This window comes from Vollenhovia emeryi, unplaced genomic scaffold (assembly GCF_000949405.1).
Source record: "Vollenhovia emeryi isolate VEMERY1.0 unplaced genomic scaffold, V.emery_V1.0 DF939145.1, whole genome shotgun sequence".
NCBI lineage: Eukaryota > Metazoa > Arthropoda > Insecta > Hymenoptera > Formicidae > Vollenhovia > Vollenhovia emeryi.
In genome coordinates this window covers 3486292-3503218 of record NW_011967221.1, presented here as the reverse complement: position 1 = coordinate 3503218, position 16927 = coordinate 3486292, and the positions used below count along the sequence as shown (strand labels likewise).

General features: G+C 35.8%; 1 protein-coding gene across 17 annotated transcripts in view; it reads left to right on the top strand.

Moving 5' to 3' along the window:
* LOC105566404 (glutamate-gated chloride channel) overlaps positions 1-16128 on the top strand; it is a 56426-nt gene extending 40298 nt beyond the window's left edge. For 7 of the 17 annotated variants that reach the window (XR_001009280.1, XR_001009291.1, XR_001009288.1 and 4 more), the window contains 6 exons: positions 856-1008; positions 1985-2199; positions 4153-4203; positions 12426-12542; positions 12924-13123; positions 13259-16128. Coding sequence is in view for 1 of the 17 variants with exons in the window: in XM_012020366.1 (XP_011875756.1) it covers positions 856-1008; positions 1985-2199; positions 4153-4203; positions 12426-12542; positions 12924-13055 (668 nt within the window). In the remaining 16 variants the exon portion in view is untranslated. Of the gene's footprint in view, positions 1-855; positions 1009-1984; positions 2200-4152; positions 4204-12416; positions 12543-12923; positions 13124-13258 lie in introns of all 17 variants that reach the window. The other 10 variants (XR_001009294.1, XR_001009290.1, XR_001009287.1 and 7 more) reach the window with 5 other exon arrangements.
* The last annotated feature ends 799 nt before the right edge of the window (positions 16129-16927 follow it).

The window sequence follows — 16927 nt, the reverse complement described above, 5'->3', positions numbered from 1 at the left end:
TTTCTTTTATGATTTAGTATATAAGCTTCGCTTTTTATACATATCTTTATTTGCACAATGTATTTTACACATAATGTTTTATTTATCTGTTACCAAGTATCGAATAAAATAAGGACTTTATTTGAAATCAATCCCCAAGAGAAATCCTAACGAGACGGGAGCTTCAAATTAACAAAGCATACAAACAATAATGTTTGAATGTCACCGGCATGAATCGTTCGTATTGTATAATTATTGAATAAATGTTCATATCCTTTTTTTTGTCAACGTCCAAGAAGTACGTGAAAAGTTACATTGAATGTAGAGTTATTTGTGAAACAAGGTAGCTTAATGTTTCCTTAATGGTAAATGTTCCTTCGTGCCTGCGAACTTTCTAACAAGTCTCCCCCTTTGATGCCCATATGTTAGCACTTTGTACAAATACCTCAACTGCTTTCGCGTATGAGACGTTTAATGGCCAATGATTGACAGGATGATTGTATGTGGTGTTTTTTTTTTAATTATTTTCCGAGAAAGCTGTATGTATTTTGTTTAACAAGCTGTATCATTCCTTTACACAACAAAAACTAAGCATTACTTCACGTTTTTAATTTGTCCTAGTTGTGTGTGTGTTCTTGTTATAAAGAAACATACATTTTCATAAATGTTTCAATAGTGAAATACAAACGTCATTAATTCTTAATTAATAGTGAATGGAAAAATATATATTTAAATATTTGAATATGCGTTAATGGGTCTCTGTTCGAATCAATATCAAAGTACTATCGAAATACTTTCTTTTCGCTCCCCGAAAATACGAATCTCCATTGAGTCTTGCTCCAGCATGAAAAATGAAGTTACGTGTGCTTGACTCAGGTAATTACAGCTGCTTGAAGGTGGATCTGATCTTCACGCGAGATCGTTCCTTCTATTTTACTACGGTTTTCATCCCGGGCATTATTCTAGTAACCAGCTCTTTCATCACATTTTGGCTCGAATGGAATGCCGTGCCGGCGCGAGTGATGATTGGTGAGTCCACATAGCAAAATTCATCGTTTCACAAAGATCTCTTCAGAAAGGAAAATATACCCAAAAAGCGCAGGTGATCGAACTCAAGAGATTTACTTTATTAAACTCTTTATAATTAAACTCTTTATAAAAATAACGTAATTAACGTAATCTATTCAAAATTAACTCCAAAGGAATTTCTGTCCGGTGCGAATCCTTATAGAATATAAAACGAAATCGCTTTGAATTCTTAAGGATGTTTTTAGGACAGAAATGAGATTTTAAAAATTTAGTTCACAATTTAGAAAATCGAAAAGAATTCTTTTGAACTCTCCGTGTTATCTGGGTATGTGTATATCGTTTACATATACATTTCACACGTGTATGAAAGTCGTCCATTCTTCACACCGCACCTCACACGTTTAGAAACAAACATAAAAATAAACAATGAAGCCTTGCACACAGTGTCTATTTTTAAAACAAAGATCCCTTTGTCACACGACACCAACGTAGCCTTGACGTTCTTTCAAATTAGAGCGCAAACAGACAGGTTCAGTAAACCTTTCAAACAGATCTCGCATGTCCAGTTCACAGCATTTTATTAATCCTCGAGCAATGTACCTTCAAAATGTTATTTCAACGAAAGTTGTATCATTTAAACGACTTAAACGATTAAATAATATAATTTTTGTTGAAATAATTTATATGAAAAAAATTCCTCGAGATAAAATTTTCCCGTACGTTTATTCTTGCATTTATAATCACATGTTATCCACACATCTGTCTTAGAATTAATAGAAAAAACTTGGTTAAAATTTTATTTTTGATTGTACTTAACAAATTGTCCAATATCTGAAATGTTCTGATTTTCCATAGAAAATTCGTCGCGTCTACTCGTACGAACAGATTAGGCTTTGAATATTTTTTGCATTTCACAATGGACACGCACAGTTTTCGACACAGACAGGGAAAATCACTGTTTTCAATTATACTTCAGGTGTAACAACGATGCTCAACTTTTTCACCACGTCGAATGGCTTCCGGGGAACGCTGCCCGTCGTTTCGAACTTGACTGCCATGAACGTGTGGGACGGCGTGTGCATGTGCTTCATCTACGCGAGTCTTCTCGAGTTCGTCTGCGTGAATTACGTCGGCCGCAAACGGCCGATGCACAACGTTGTCTATCGTCCGGGCGAGAATCCCGTCACCCAGGTACTTTGCTGATTGATGTATTCTCGATAATTTTATCCGGCGCGTGACGCGTAAACCGCATTTTCATCGCCAATATTCAGCGATGCGAATTCGAATGGGGCCGTACTGCCTTTTTCGCGTAATTAACACAAATTAACTGCGACATAAATTGATACAAATCGTTTTTTTAGACACACATATGTAATATTTGGGATCGGTTTAAAAGCCCGTAACTGTCATCGATAATAAAATGTTATGCGAAAATGATACCCGTGTAAACTTTTCGGACTTTTTCTTTATTAATTATAGTAACCCACAGTTACACGCGCATACACGCATGATTATCGTACGATTAATTACATGGCTAATTGGGTTTATAGTACATGTAGAAATATATTAATATATATATGGATGTTAACATTTTAAACCGGTCCTAATAATGAGCCATTATTTCTTGCAAGGTAAACAAATTAAATTAAATTATTAATCGTTCTGTTTGCTGATATCGACAATTAAGCGAGAATATTAATCGTCATTGTTTTTCAGAAATAAATATAAATTCCTTGCGTTCACGCTCATAAGTTGATTTAAAAAGACACCTGACATTAGTTAATGTCTACAAGTTATGATCTTGCAACACGTAAATAGGTGAGCCGACGATATTAGATAAGGGTAATCAATATCGACACTATGATCTTGTTAAGGAGATAATCTTCTCTTCACCAGAGAAGTAAATTGAAACTCTATGAATTCCACGAGAATCTTATTGATCTTGAATTTAACTTGTAAGACCACAGTCGCGCGCGATCATCTCTCTAATTTCATCGGAGATAATTCGCAAGAAGATTGCAGCGAGAAAATAGAATTTCATATCTCGAGAATGGGATAAATGCCAGGTAAACGTACACATTAGAAGTCGGAATCTTACTCATCACACGACTGGTCTTTTGTATTGTCTTGCGCATCACAAGTTTGCGATCAGAGATCGCGATGAGCGGAGACACGATGAAAAATGCCATGAATTCCCACAATTCGTTATTCTTAAGATTATATTAGTAATTACGATGAAATTATCGGTACGAAAAGTTCGCCGTTTGTCATGATGCATTCTGAGTTCTGTGCGTTCTAAGTTCCTTCGAAAACAGATTTTCTGTCATGTTCGATACTCGTTTGACGCACCGTTCGTTCCTTTATCGCGTTTACATTCTGCACCCAAGATTTTTGTGGCGTGATCTTGCACAAACACGAATTATAATTTCTTCTAGTCTCTGCATCTCTCTCGAGACTTCGACATCTACATAGGTTTTCATCCGTGGTGTATTTTTTTTTCCAGAGAGTGTGAGTGTATTTTTTTGTCAAATCGACCACAGGTGCTCCTCGTAAGCTACGAAAGAATCGCGCGGATTATGCCGCATCTTTATCGTTAACAATCAATCGGTCCTCGAGACACATTCGATACAACATGTATCATATCAACAACACGTGTTCAGTCACATAATTGTTATACGCCAATACTTTGTATTTAATGCACGAAGGCATCTGTTTTAAAGAATTACTTTGAAAAAGGGGAAAGAAGACGACTCTTACCTATATATTCTTAAGCAGATAGCTCAGCATGCTGCAAGTTTGAGCACCACTGGCATAAATAGCGCGCTATTCCTTCGAAAGTGCTCATTATTTTCGAAAGGGGCTGCAATATGCATGTCTCCATTAACTCTTTCATTCTTCTATCATGAGACCTCCCCTCTCTCCTTTCTTCCCTCTTTCTTTTCCCCTCCTCCGTCGCTCTTCCTTTTCTTTCGCCCTCCTGCCCTCGTTCCCTTTCTCTTCTCCCCTTTTCTTCTTCCTCCCTCTCTCACACTCTCTTTTTCTCTTCATATTTGTCTATTTCTGTTATAAACACGATTAGTAAGAATTTGGTTGGTGGAAATGTTGGTGAGTAAGTCTCTTTGTTTGGTGTCTGTGATGTTGCAGCGGCTTCCAGCGGTGCTCAGCAGGATAGGAATTATATTGGCCAGCCCCTTGGTAAGACCCCCCATTGCATTAGGGCGCAGTCACGACTTCGCGCGTTCTTGGCTTTCGCGGAAAATCCGATTGCAAAATTTCCTCTCTCGATTTATTCCGAGTATTGTGGGGGGGGGGGGGGGGAAAGAAATCCGAGAAAAGAAAAATATCTGATTATCTAAAAGGAATGTGTGCACTGTGGCACGTGTATATGATTTCACGTATGTGACAGCATCAGAAATGAATGATTACGGAGAAAAGGAGAAAGAGAAAAGAGAGAACAATGTACGTGCAAGGTCTTAACCGCGTCCTAAAAAACCTACAGATGCAGGACATAGACTGCGGTCCACTAAGCGCTACGAATCATTCGAAGCGTTTGATTAGCTGATCAGGTTAAAGAAATCTACGATTCGCAGCATTTGTAGCACCAAATGAATCGCAGCATACACACATGTACAAACACACATATGTACAGATATAGACGTTTGATTTTATCATATCATCTCAAAAGTCACATATCCTTTATATCCCCATATTAATATTATGTTGCATAGGAATGTACGGATATTTGCAAAGTATCAATTAAGTTCGATCAATCATACTTGATGATATTCATTAATTCAGGTAATCGACAAGATCAAATTTGTGCAACTCGGTTATTTTTTACCGTTATTATTCCAATAACGATTTAATAGACAATGATTTAATAATGTAATAATTAACAATTAATCTACACATAATTTCTGTGACATTTAATTGTTTCATTATTAATTGCTCAAGATAGATTTAAATAGACATCTTTTTTTCTAATAAAAATTAAAACATAGTATATCAATTATCCAACTCTAGTCAAATTTTAATCAGCTCCGATAAGATCCGAACTGAGTATTCAAATATTTAAAATTTTTGAATAAAAACGACGCAAAGAATAAAAAAGAAAGGAAAGTAGCAATTTTTTAAGTAAAATGAATTTAATAAAAAAGTTTTCGGTACTCCTATAATTATTTGTCATTGTGACAAATATACTCACGAAACATAGAACATTAAAAACACGATTACCTAGCCATATATGTAGAATTGATATTTTTGTATCTGTACTATCGAAAATATTGATAACACTAACATTTACATGCAGGGTAAATCTTTAAAGAGCTGCTTGATGATGCTTGTTGAAAGTATCAAGATCTGCTTTGAAAAATGTATATATTTAATTTATAACTTTTCGCAAAACATAATACTGATTTTAAAATGATTTTATAATAATAAAATTTCTCATATCTTATAATTCTGTATGTACAAGTCAATTTTATTGACTTTGTTGTTTATTACGAGTTTAAAACTACATACGCATATCTAATATAACTGTCAAGATAATTAGATAATTTTGCATGTGTGCATTGGTTTGTATTGATTGACTTGTGTCAACCTGATATTTATAGATTTTTAAGAAAATTACTAATCATATACACGCGCATGCAAACACACACACACACACACACACACACACACACACACACACACACACACACACACACACACACACACACAATGTTTAAACTTTTGTTTAAAGAATTTTCTGCACAACAAAAATATTTTGCAAGTAATTTCGGGTCATTAGTCAAATTAGATAAATTACTCTGTATATTAATAAATTCAATGCAATAAACTGAAATATTGTAAAAGTTGTTTCTTTATTTACGTAAAGTAACAACTGGTAAAATACCTCTCGGATTTGCAATTTTTTTATTTATAATTTTGAGTTTAGATTTATGCAGTCACAGTAACTCCAAAAATCTATAGATATAAAGTTGCATACATGCAAATAAATAGCAAAAATACAGCGTGGCTACAATGAATTTTTTATTAACGCTTTATTTTTCATTAATTAACTTTGAACAAAATTGTGACGTAAAACGCGACATTTATTATTAATTTAACAATAAGCATTATCGTTACCGGATAATAGTGCCATATCTATATTGCACAATTGTAAACTTTTCATTAGATATTAACGGTCTCTTTAATTCTCCAATCAGAAAGTTAGCGTGACTCGGTTATCCAAATAAGTTTTAATATTATTATTTTCCTAATCAATAAATACAGCAGGTGTTATTTGTATTCAATCAACGAAACATATTAGTTATTTTAGAGCGCATAAAACTTTAAGATTTCAAAGTAGAAAAAATAGAGAAAATAGAAATTGATCAAAATTATAATTGAAAAATTATGAATCAAACCAATACTCAGTGTCTTTTTGAATACATGGATGATAATTGTTCCTGACAAATCCAATAGTTAATGGACAGTTATTTAGGATAAAACGACTATAAAACAAAAAATCTGAAACATTTGCAAAATTGGTACATTTAATGCGTTTTTTTATTCGTGTAACGAAATTTTTTTCTTTTTTTACGGCAACATGCCTGTATACTGTTTCGATCTGCCACTAAATTTTTTAGCTAATAAACAAATTCCGATGCTGTGATTCTTTTTTTATTTGTCAGATTTATTCCCGCCAATTATTTTTTCTGTTTACAATAAAATTATGGAAAGAAGAAAAGTTTGGGCGCATGGAAATTGTCGGAAAATGTAATCGAGAAGTTCCAGAGAAGATTTTTAGAGAAAAGCTTAAGAAGCCTTTTTTGTTGGATCAATAAAAATGATGTTACAAGCAAGACAATTCTATGTTAAACATCACGTTAAAATTTATCTTTTTTTTAGTAATTAAAAAAATTAATCAAACAACTTTGTAACCACACTGTACATATATAAAAATTAATTTAATATTGGCCGCTATATTTTTTGATTGTGCCAATGTGAGTATTTTAATCTTATTCTTCGTGAATAATGAATAATCAACATAAATTATGCAGATAGTGCGAATTTCCATTGAAAGCGTGAAGACAGCATTAGTAAGAGACAATGGTGAATCAATACTTTCCTTATGTCCGTTTCTATCAATGCGGATTAACTTTAATCTCAGTTTAACTTACTTTTCATCTTTTTCTAGTTCTAGCAAGAATGAAAAAAAGAGCATCTGACCACACACATTTTTAATGTAGTCGCCAGCCATTGCATTATTATTAATGTGCAATCTATTGATATAAATTGGATAATCAACGAAATTAAAAAGAATCCTTAGTACTCTCTTATACAAGTTAAAGAAGTATTTCAGTTTGTACAAGATCGGAAATAATAAATTAATTATATCTCTGCAGCTCTGTAAAGTAATAGGAAATGTGAAATAGCCGAGATACGTATATACATATAGATAAAAAAACGACCGATAAATACACATATCCGAACATATTTACGAGAAATGACACTGAATCTTCGCATGAACAGATGTTTAAGAATTATCTAATTTTCCTCAACAAGAGGGGACTTAAAAACAAAACACTTCCACATAAACATTTTCCCTGGCACTCTCTTAATACTTGATCAAGTTGTTACTACTTCTTGTGTGCTTTTGGATCGAGTATCTCTATTCTTTAATTTTTGTCTGTACTTTTTTTTGTTCGATGCACGATAATGCCCGCTCTCTGCGTTAGCGATGTAAGTGCATGTTATATATAAATGCACAGAATGAAAAGAAATAATTATTTGTGTGATTGCGTAACGAATAAATGAAAGGCAAATCAATATAGTTCTATTTGTTCTTTCTTTTTACATATTTTGGGTAAAGTGTAAAGATGCATACATCCGAGTAATTCAATCGAGTTGAGTAGTCTCTGCTTTATGAAATTTCGCAAATTACTGTGCATTTATATGTATGAAATAGGAGATATGGTCTCGTTATATAAATTTCTCTCCCATTTTCGTTTACCCCCGTTATCATCCCTTTTGTACCTAATCCGCGTTTTATATTCATAACGGAGAATCGTTAAAATGTATATGTACATAACACATGAAATACGTAAGAGTGCATTGTGTATGTGCATGATTGCATGCTATAATTTTACCTGATGCTATTTTCTAATATTTCGGTGTTTTAGCAAGGAGAGAAAAAAAAACAGAATACATCTTCGTAACTTGCGCATGACAATGACAAAAAAAATACGCTTAATCATTTTTTAATTGCTTCGACGATTCAATTGTTTCCTACATTTTACAAAGCATATGTAACGAAGTATACATATATTTGCTTTAAACAGCTCATCACTGACGCCATTTTGAAATTCTGCGTTTCGTTTAATGCGGAATCACTTTCTCGTGTTTTTATTTATAATTTTCAATAAGTAATTTTACTAACTTACTTGCTGCTATTTTAACACTCATTTTTTATTTGTTCCATAATTCTTAAATCAATTGACTGTTCCTTTTGTAAAAAAAGAAATCATTTATTAGGAAATACCAATATCTCTTTTCGAGCGAACGTTCTAATTGCTTCCGCTTGATCACCAGCGACCAGGATTTTTCACGCAAAGTAATTTTTGTAATACATTACAGATCACTATATGCCTAGTAAAATGTTATAAGCCCATAATCGATTTTCGTTTATACTTTTCTTAGTTTTACTATAATCAATGTTATGACATAACAAATGTACAAGAAGCTTCTTCTGAATGGAAACGTCGTGGTTGCTGGTGTGTTAATAACGTCACTTACAGACATTTTCGAAATAGAAAAGCTTTGAAATATTGATATGCTGTTGAAAGAAAAATCAGGAATAATGATAATTATCGTCACTTTGATAACTGTCATTATCCCAAATGCTTTCTGCGTTCGATATCTTTTATAGCTCTCATCATAATCAACGATAATTAATTTCGAGTAGGGCGCAGTAAAACAATGTTATTTTCATCATGCAAGGAAATCTTATTGGCGCAAAAATCATAAATGCGCAAGAATATAGACAAGTTATTCCAACTGCTTGGAATTTAAAATTACGATAGTCATGTGAGAAAAGCAACAAACGTATAATTAATTAAAAATTATGACGTCGATTAACACATGTACTTACATATAGAGGGAAGGAAAGAGTCTGGGACGAGAATCCACTTCTCGAAGATCAATTTAGCTTGAAAAAGAAGCTTATGTGAGCTTGAACTCATTTGAACTTGCTCCAGGTTATAAATTGAATATTTTCCCTTAGAGAAGTAATCAAAATAACTATTACGCGTCTCGAAGGAGAACTTATAGGAGATGTAAACATCTATAAACGTAGACATTTGATTTTCTTACTCCCTCGACATTTCCAGGCATTACTCGGATTTATTGGAAGCATCGACGATATTGAAGTATACCGTCAGAGAAGTGAACAAGGTTTTCTAATAAATTCAAGTAACAAGTAGAAATGTTGAGGGAATAAGAATGAGATGTTTGCATTAAAATGCAAAATAGCTTGCGAAGATGGATCGATGTAAAGTTGTCAGAACAAAAACTCACTATAACTTGGAAACGAAATCAAATGGAACATACATTTGTATGAATAGTTTATTATTTTCAAATGGAGAATCCATTCCTGAAATGGATCCCATGCATTACCAGATTTTCCGCGTACAGAGTAATCCATTAGAAACGGACCTCCATGAGAAAACAGATTTTAATATTTTGCTTCTGATAATACAAATACGTAACGCGAGTAATGCAGGTAAATATTTTTTCAAATTACGGAATGCAAAGGGACGATTATAATTAGCATATTTAATTCAAGATCATATAACACTTGTTCTCTTCTATTATACATACATAATTTCTTTCCGAGACATTTATTTGTATTGTTACATATGAAGGAACGGGAAGAGTTGGGGGGAGGGAGAGATGAGGAAAAGTAAAGCAGAAGGGAAAGGAGAGGTAGAGAAGTATTAAGCTCACTGGAGTCATTATGGATGACTCTACACTGAATGCATATGCGCGCGTACGCACGCGCGCGTGCACACATAACACACGTACATACATACACATGTCATGCCTTAATTGTGGTATCAACAAATCGCTTTTACCATTGAACTAATCTTCATTGAAGCTTAACGCATAGCTTGTAATGAAATATCTTTCAAGACGCAATAAGGCGGTGCGGGGATCCGTTTGAAAATTTATAACTTTTTTGCAAACATTTTCAAGCGAGGTCACGGAGAAAGATATGCCGAGAAGTAATTCAGTTTGTTATAACGCATCGCAGATTGCTAATTTTTAATTTATATAGTCCGAAATGTATTTAAATATGTTTTGGTCTAATTGAGTTTATATTTCTGTACACGTTTTTTAGCTGCATTTAATTTTTGTACATTTCTGTACATTAGCTATATATCAATTTCGATAAACATAATAGATCATACTGTACTTCTTTCACATCATCTTTCTCCTCCCATGAAACTTCGAGAAAATCGCAAAGAGGCTCTTCTAGTAAGCAGCATCCGATTTATCTTTTGAAAGGGACTTATACATTCAAAGAGATATCTATCGAAATTATCGCATTTACAAATATACATTTGTATAAACATTATGTCCATCCAAACGTACCAAATGTAAAAACAGAAGCTGTTTTTACACAATCGATTCGTGTTTTAGTTTCCCGAGTGACGGGACATTCGGTCAGAAAGTCACATTGGATCCGATTTATTTCATGGTTGAATGTATAATGAAAAAAAGAAATAGATAATTCGCGGGCAAGTGCATGCATTATTTTTGCGCTAAATTAATAAATTGATCAGAATAGACCTTCATTTATTCTACATCGGAATATGATAAGTTGAGGTTTATACGGCGTTCATGCTATAGAGATACGAAAGAAGTGATTGATAAATATGTGTGTTGAAGAATATTGAAAACTATTGTGAAAAGCAACGATTCACTCTTTGATGATTTTCGCAACGGGTTACCAATCTCCGACGACCCAATCTCCGCGACTTTCACCGTTTAATTCACGTCTTTCTCCGATTCACGCCGTGTCATATGACGTCATTCATCACAGGCGGCCCTTGACATGTCAGAGACTGCAATTGTATCTAGTTCATCAGAAGTGGGGCAAATGCGCTTCTTTTGTATTTAATCATTTCTATCAATTTATCTCCATATTCTCAATCCATGAACGAGGATGCTCGACACTGTTTTAAAACGGTAACGATCGCCAGTGAGACGCACCGCTAAATCAGCGTGCAAATATCGGACGTTCTTCGTCCATTTGTAACATGGAAGTGATACGTCAGTCTCTCCAGTGCGTTCCTTTCCGAAAATCTCACATGCCTCTACGTGCAAGCTTAATTGCCTTTTCTTAACAAAGCCTAGTACGCTTACGTATTAGTACGCTTATAAGAAGCCGCGCCACCGATTATCTATTCGTCGCCAAGTATCTTTCTAGAAAGTAGATTATTGTGCGCTGCGACACGCAACGTCATGCCGCGTATCCAAAAGTATCGTAATATTTCTATTTCCATGTTTATCAATCGTTTAAGCCATACTCGCTTCTATATATAAAACGATGAAAGAATTTTAGTAGATACGAAATCTGTAAAGAAAATTCCTGAACTCTCTGACAATTTTTCGGAAACGACTTATTCAACATCGAACCTTGTCTCCTTCGAAATATTCTCCTCGGTTATCATATTCTCCCATCGCCATTTACAACTTCTGCAAGTAGTCTTGGTATGCGGTTCTCGGGATCGTACGTTAAGTCTGTCTACAAAATTTCCTTGGTGTCTTTCAATTGCGTCGAGTCTCTGGCCTTTCTGTGAATTTCAGTTTTGGAAAAAGAAAAAAGTGGCGACCAAATCGGGTAGAGTAGAATAGCTGAGAAACCATAGTCATCTTTGTTTTGCACAGAAGTCACGAATTAACAACGTTGTCGTATTGGAGGAACCACGAGTTAGTTTTTCCACAATTCAGGCCCTTTTTGAGGTAATACGAAAGGCAAGAGACCGAAGATTCGACGCAGTTGGAGGCATCGAAGAAAATTCGCAGGCGAACTAACGCGCGATTTCAAAAACGCATACTAGGATCGCTTCCAAAAGTCGAGAGAGGTGACTCAATCTGAGGAGAGTATTTCGAAAAAAAAATTATTGAGGCAAAGTTCTCGGGAACTATTTGAACAGATAGAGAGGAGAGTGTAAAAAAATCTGAAACCGTCGCACGCGTGAAAAGTTTTGAAAAATGATCGAGAAACGAGGGCGGAGGAGAATCTAAAGAGTGCAAGGACGAGAAAGGGGGCGAATCGAAAGGGTGGATCGTTGTTTAAGATATAAAAACGCCGTATAATTGAGAATATAGTTTCTTCTACGGAGACCCTGTCGTAGGGTAAAAAGAAGCGGGAGGGCGGAGCTGCTACCGGTGGTACTACTGGACCGAACGAGATCGTCACTTGCACCAATTGCGGACCTAATCCCTGCACGCATACGGCAACGAACGGTTGCACCGCCGAGGTAAGCGAGTGTCTTGTATACGAGTTCAATAATCCATTGTATAAAAGTGTCACTGCCTTCCTTTCTCAAGAAACATAAAAGTATATTTAAATAAACTTTAACTAATTTAAAATATATCCGATTACTATGAAATATCAAATGCCATTGTAAATCTAGGCGAACCTTTCGTTAATTCTTGGAAAGTACCTGTGTCTAGAGTTTATAAGAATGTTATAAAAAAATAATAATCTCGTGCTGCTGTAAGAACGAATCCAATACGCGATAACTCTCTGCCCTCGTAAGTCTTCTGGTTGCCACTGAATCTTATAATGTTATACGCGTTCGACAGGAACCTTGTAAAGTCTAAAGCTCGGTCGCGATAATAAAACTTTTCTCTTGCAGCTAAGGAAAAAGGACCCGCCGCATCCAATTAGAGTGGCGAAGACGATCGACGTGATAGCCAGGATCACTTTCCCAGTCGCCTATTTCATGTTCCTCACCTTCTTCTTCATTCACTATAAGGGCACCTCGTAGAATGACGCACAACGATCTCCGAGAGATCTCCCATCGCTGGTATGAGCGACAACGAAACTTTCCAATAGGTGACCGACGTTCGTGCTAAAAATCGAATCTACAGTAGACACGACTCTTGCCCTCGAAACTGTTTCCAAGTAGACATTTTTAAGACGTAATCGTTTGTATCGCAATCAAACAATTATTTGATCTTCTCTGTAAAGGCAAGAGTAACGCAGACAAGCAGGATTCAGAAATTCTTACGGAGTCGTGGATGTTACCTGACTGCAATGAACGAACGAAATCAAACAGATCAGCTGTAATGAGTGGACGGGACGTCTGAGGGATAAGAGACTTTCTCTCCCGAAGGAAGGAAGGAAGGAAGAGGGCCATTAGTACGACGGTATTCGAAGGTATAAAGGACACGGATACCAACGATGGATCGTCTCCGACTATTCTTCATCTCCTCTCACGTGTGATAGCTCTTGAAAGCACTCCTCTACGGGGGAAGTAGATTACGATCGCTTCGCGATCCTGCGCAGCGGCCATATACACTTATCTTCATTATTCTTTTCTCTTTCTTATATCTTAGATAGGTAATAGAATGTGTCGCTGGCGAACACTTTGGCCAAGCAGAGAGAATGACGCTTAGCTTAATTAACGATCGATGATCAAACGTACTTGTGTAAGATATAATATTGCAGACGAACCTCTGTATTCTTAACACCTGTAATCTTAACATTCTTACGACGTGTTCCGAAATGCCCTAACAATACAGAAAATGTACCATTCACGTTACGTATATACAATACATTTAAATGTCAGTACATTTCGGAATGCGCGCCCTTAATCTCCGTATTTTTAACACCTTTTTCTAGCACTGCTCTCCGCCAGTCATATTTGCCGCGCAATCATTAAGCGACAAAACTTCTCCTTATATCCGCGGCACTAAATGGGCTGATTGTAATTAGTTTACACAGCCTTAAGCGAATAGTACTGGCCACTATCGAAGGCACTATTGCTTCATTTCGAAGAGATTCGCATATCATATTCTTGAGTTGATACACAGAGTGAGAAATAGAGAAAAGGGGCCGAAGGGATCTAGAAAAAGGATAGAAATATGGAGATTAAATGTAAAGACAATTTTTTTTAATGGAAGAAGATTGACAACGATCTTGGGACGGCAGTTCTTTCGTAAAGTAAAGAAAGTGTACTCAGAAGAGGAAAACTTTTACATTTCGTTTAACATGTTTAACGTAAAAGATCTTATAAGTTGTACAGCATAAACAGTTTCACAGAATGCACAATATAATATTTTCTGTAATTATAAGAACAAACAACCGAGCCAAAAAGATTGCATTAAACAATACTGTAACTATCCAGGTTTGTTGAAAACACATTTTAATAAGTAATTATTATGAATATAGTCGACAGAATTTCGGAAATATAACAAAATCTGCTAACACATAACGGCAAGCCGCAGAAATCGAGCATAATTTGTCATTTCATAATCGCTTGAATGATATATTCCATTTAACTTACAAAATAATAGATTTTGTACGAGTTTTGCTGGCTCTAACATTAGATTACATATCGGCGAAGGAAATTGAACATGAACTTAATGTAAATGCATTGATGCTAATCTGCCTCAATATTCTGCTCAAATCTGCTGACAAATTGCAACAATTATAATAGTTTAACGTAAATAGAGATCTAACGCTCTGCGAAATTTGCTTGAGAAGACGTGAGGAGTTTAAGTATTGTATGTTTAATTGAAGTTAAGGATAGAACTAATGTTCATGGAAACTGACCATGGTGTCAAAATATCCGAAGATATTAAAGATACAGAATCTGTCCTTTTTTTCTGCCATTATTTTATACATGTAATGTTTTTTGAGTTGAGAATTTTATTCGTCAACGGCACCACACATCCTCATTGTGTGTATCATTCAAGTGAAAATCGAAACCGATGGGGAAAGAATAGGAAGAGATCGTTTGACTGATGCTAAGAATATGGACGTTCGAACTGTACTAGTGCAAGCAAAAAAAACACACACTATCCGTGGACGTGGTTGATTCGTGACCAGTGTTTTATCGATATTGAATCTTTCGCTTGTCGCGCTGCGCCTAATTTTCAAAGTCGAAAATCAGAAACCGAACGTTGAAACGATTCGTGAGGACCGCGGTGGGGCAGTTACAGGATATTTCACGTAACATAAATAATTGTTGAGGACGAGAGAGAGAGAGCGGGATAAGTGTATCGAGATTGACTAGGTAGATAGGTAGGTAGAGAGCTGGATATAGATTACAGATAAAGCTTTCGTTGTGATACGTCTACCGGTAAGTGAAGAGTTTAGTATACGCGTCAAGTATCCTGTATTCAGATCTAATAGAAGCTGTTAGATGAAACCGAAAAAAAAAGTCGAGTCGGGAAACGAAGAGCCTATTTCCTCCGTGCCAGAGTATATACATGCTATTTGCCACGACGCAGTGTGTACGTGTATATCGAAGCAAAGCCGCCGCCATTAGCGCGATAATATAAATGGAAGATGCTAAAATGCTACGGACACTTTACTTTGTAAGAGTAGGAGGACATATACGTCACTATGGCGAACGCCGAGGCGAGAGAAGGAAGGCAAGTGGTCGGTTTATGATGCGATGCGCGGCCGCACCGGGAAAGACTATCTATCTTGACATTACTGAAAGTAACAATACGCCATACAATCGCGCTTTCTTCTCGACCGGATAATTAGGTACGTCTCTACGATATGCGTCAAGCGTCGTCGACTAGCTCGGATACTATTGTGTAGCTTGCGTACTATTTTAGATGCAACATCGCTACGCTACACTACTACTATATATCACTATTACTACTTTTATTATTATCGCAACTAATATTATTATACTGTTACAGTTGCTATTTTAGTATTCGTATTATCGCTACTACTGTTACTATTATTACAGATACACTATTGTAATATCGCAGATCTTAGGCGAGACGCGGAATCGGGAGCGCCTACGAAGCGCCTACCATTTATACTGATCGAATCACCCATTTATTGTCCAGCAATATTAAAAGAAACAGCAGACCAAAGAACAAAAAAAATAATAATACGAGCCGAACGTATACACCGAGTACATATTTCGATAATCGCGGCGATTACTCGAGGTCCAGTAGATATTGCTTATGATATAAGAGTAACATGATCTCGCTATATTGTTATTGTGTTGTTGGGTGTGTGTTAAATTAGGGCTCCCCAACCCAATCCCCGTCAAGGTTTAACCGGCCCGCCAGGAAATTTCGACGTTTTATACATGTAGCCAGCAAGCACTAAACTGTTGCGTACTCTCTAAAATTTGTGGAGTGAAAATACTGCCATGGAGTGAAATGTTTACTCCATTGGAGCTAATATTCACTCTGTTGGAGGAAATATTCACGCCAATAGGGTGAACATTTCACTACACGGCAGTATTTTCACTCCACAAATTTTAGAGAGTAACATCAATGTTACAATTTCCCGCCCAACAGTGTAACTATTACGTGTAATATGGCGTTATGTTACATTTATATTGTTGAGTGGAAAATTATTATGTTAGGCAACTGTCAGTTGGTGTCAGCTATATATTTTTTTCCCTCATTTTATATCACGTCTTTGATTTTACGGTTCAGTCGTCGGACTTTTATAACGTAAGGGACTTTTAAAATACAAATACTTCGCCTCTGTACAATTTTCAAAATTAAAACTTATGTTCGGTCGTTGAAAAGATCTTAACGCGGCCCTTTTGACAGGTTGGAGATCCCTAGTGCAAATGATGTTTCAGAACACACCGACACGAAGTGCTAGCACACGTCCGCGCGCGCGCGCACGGTACACATACGCACGCACGTGACG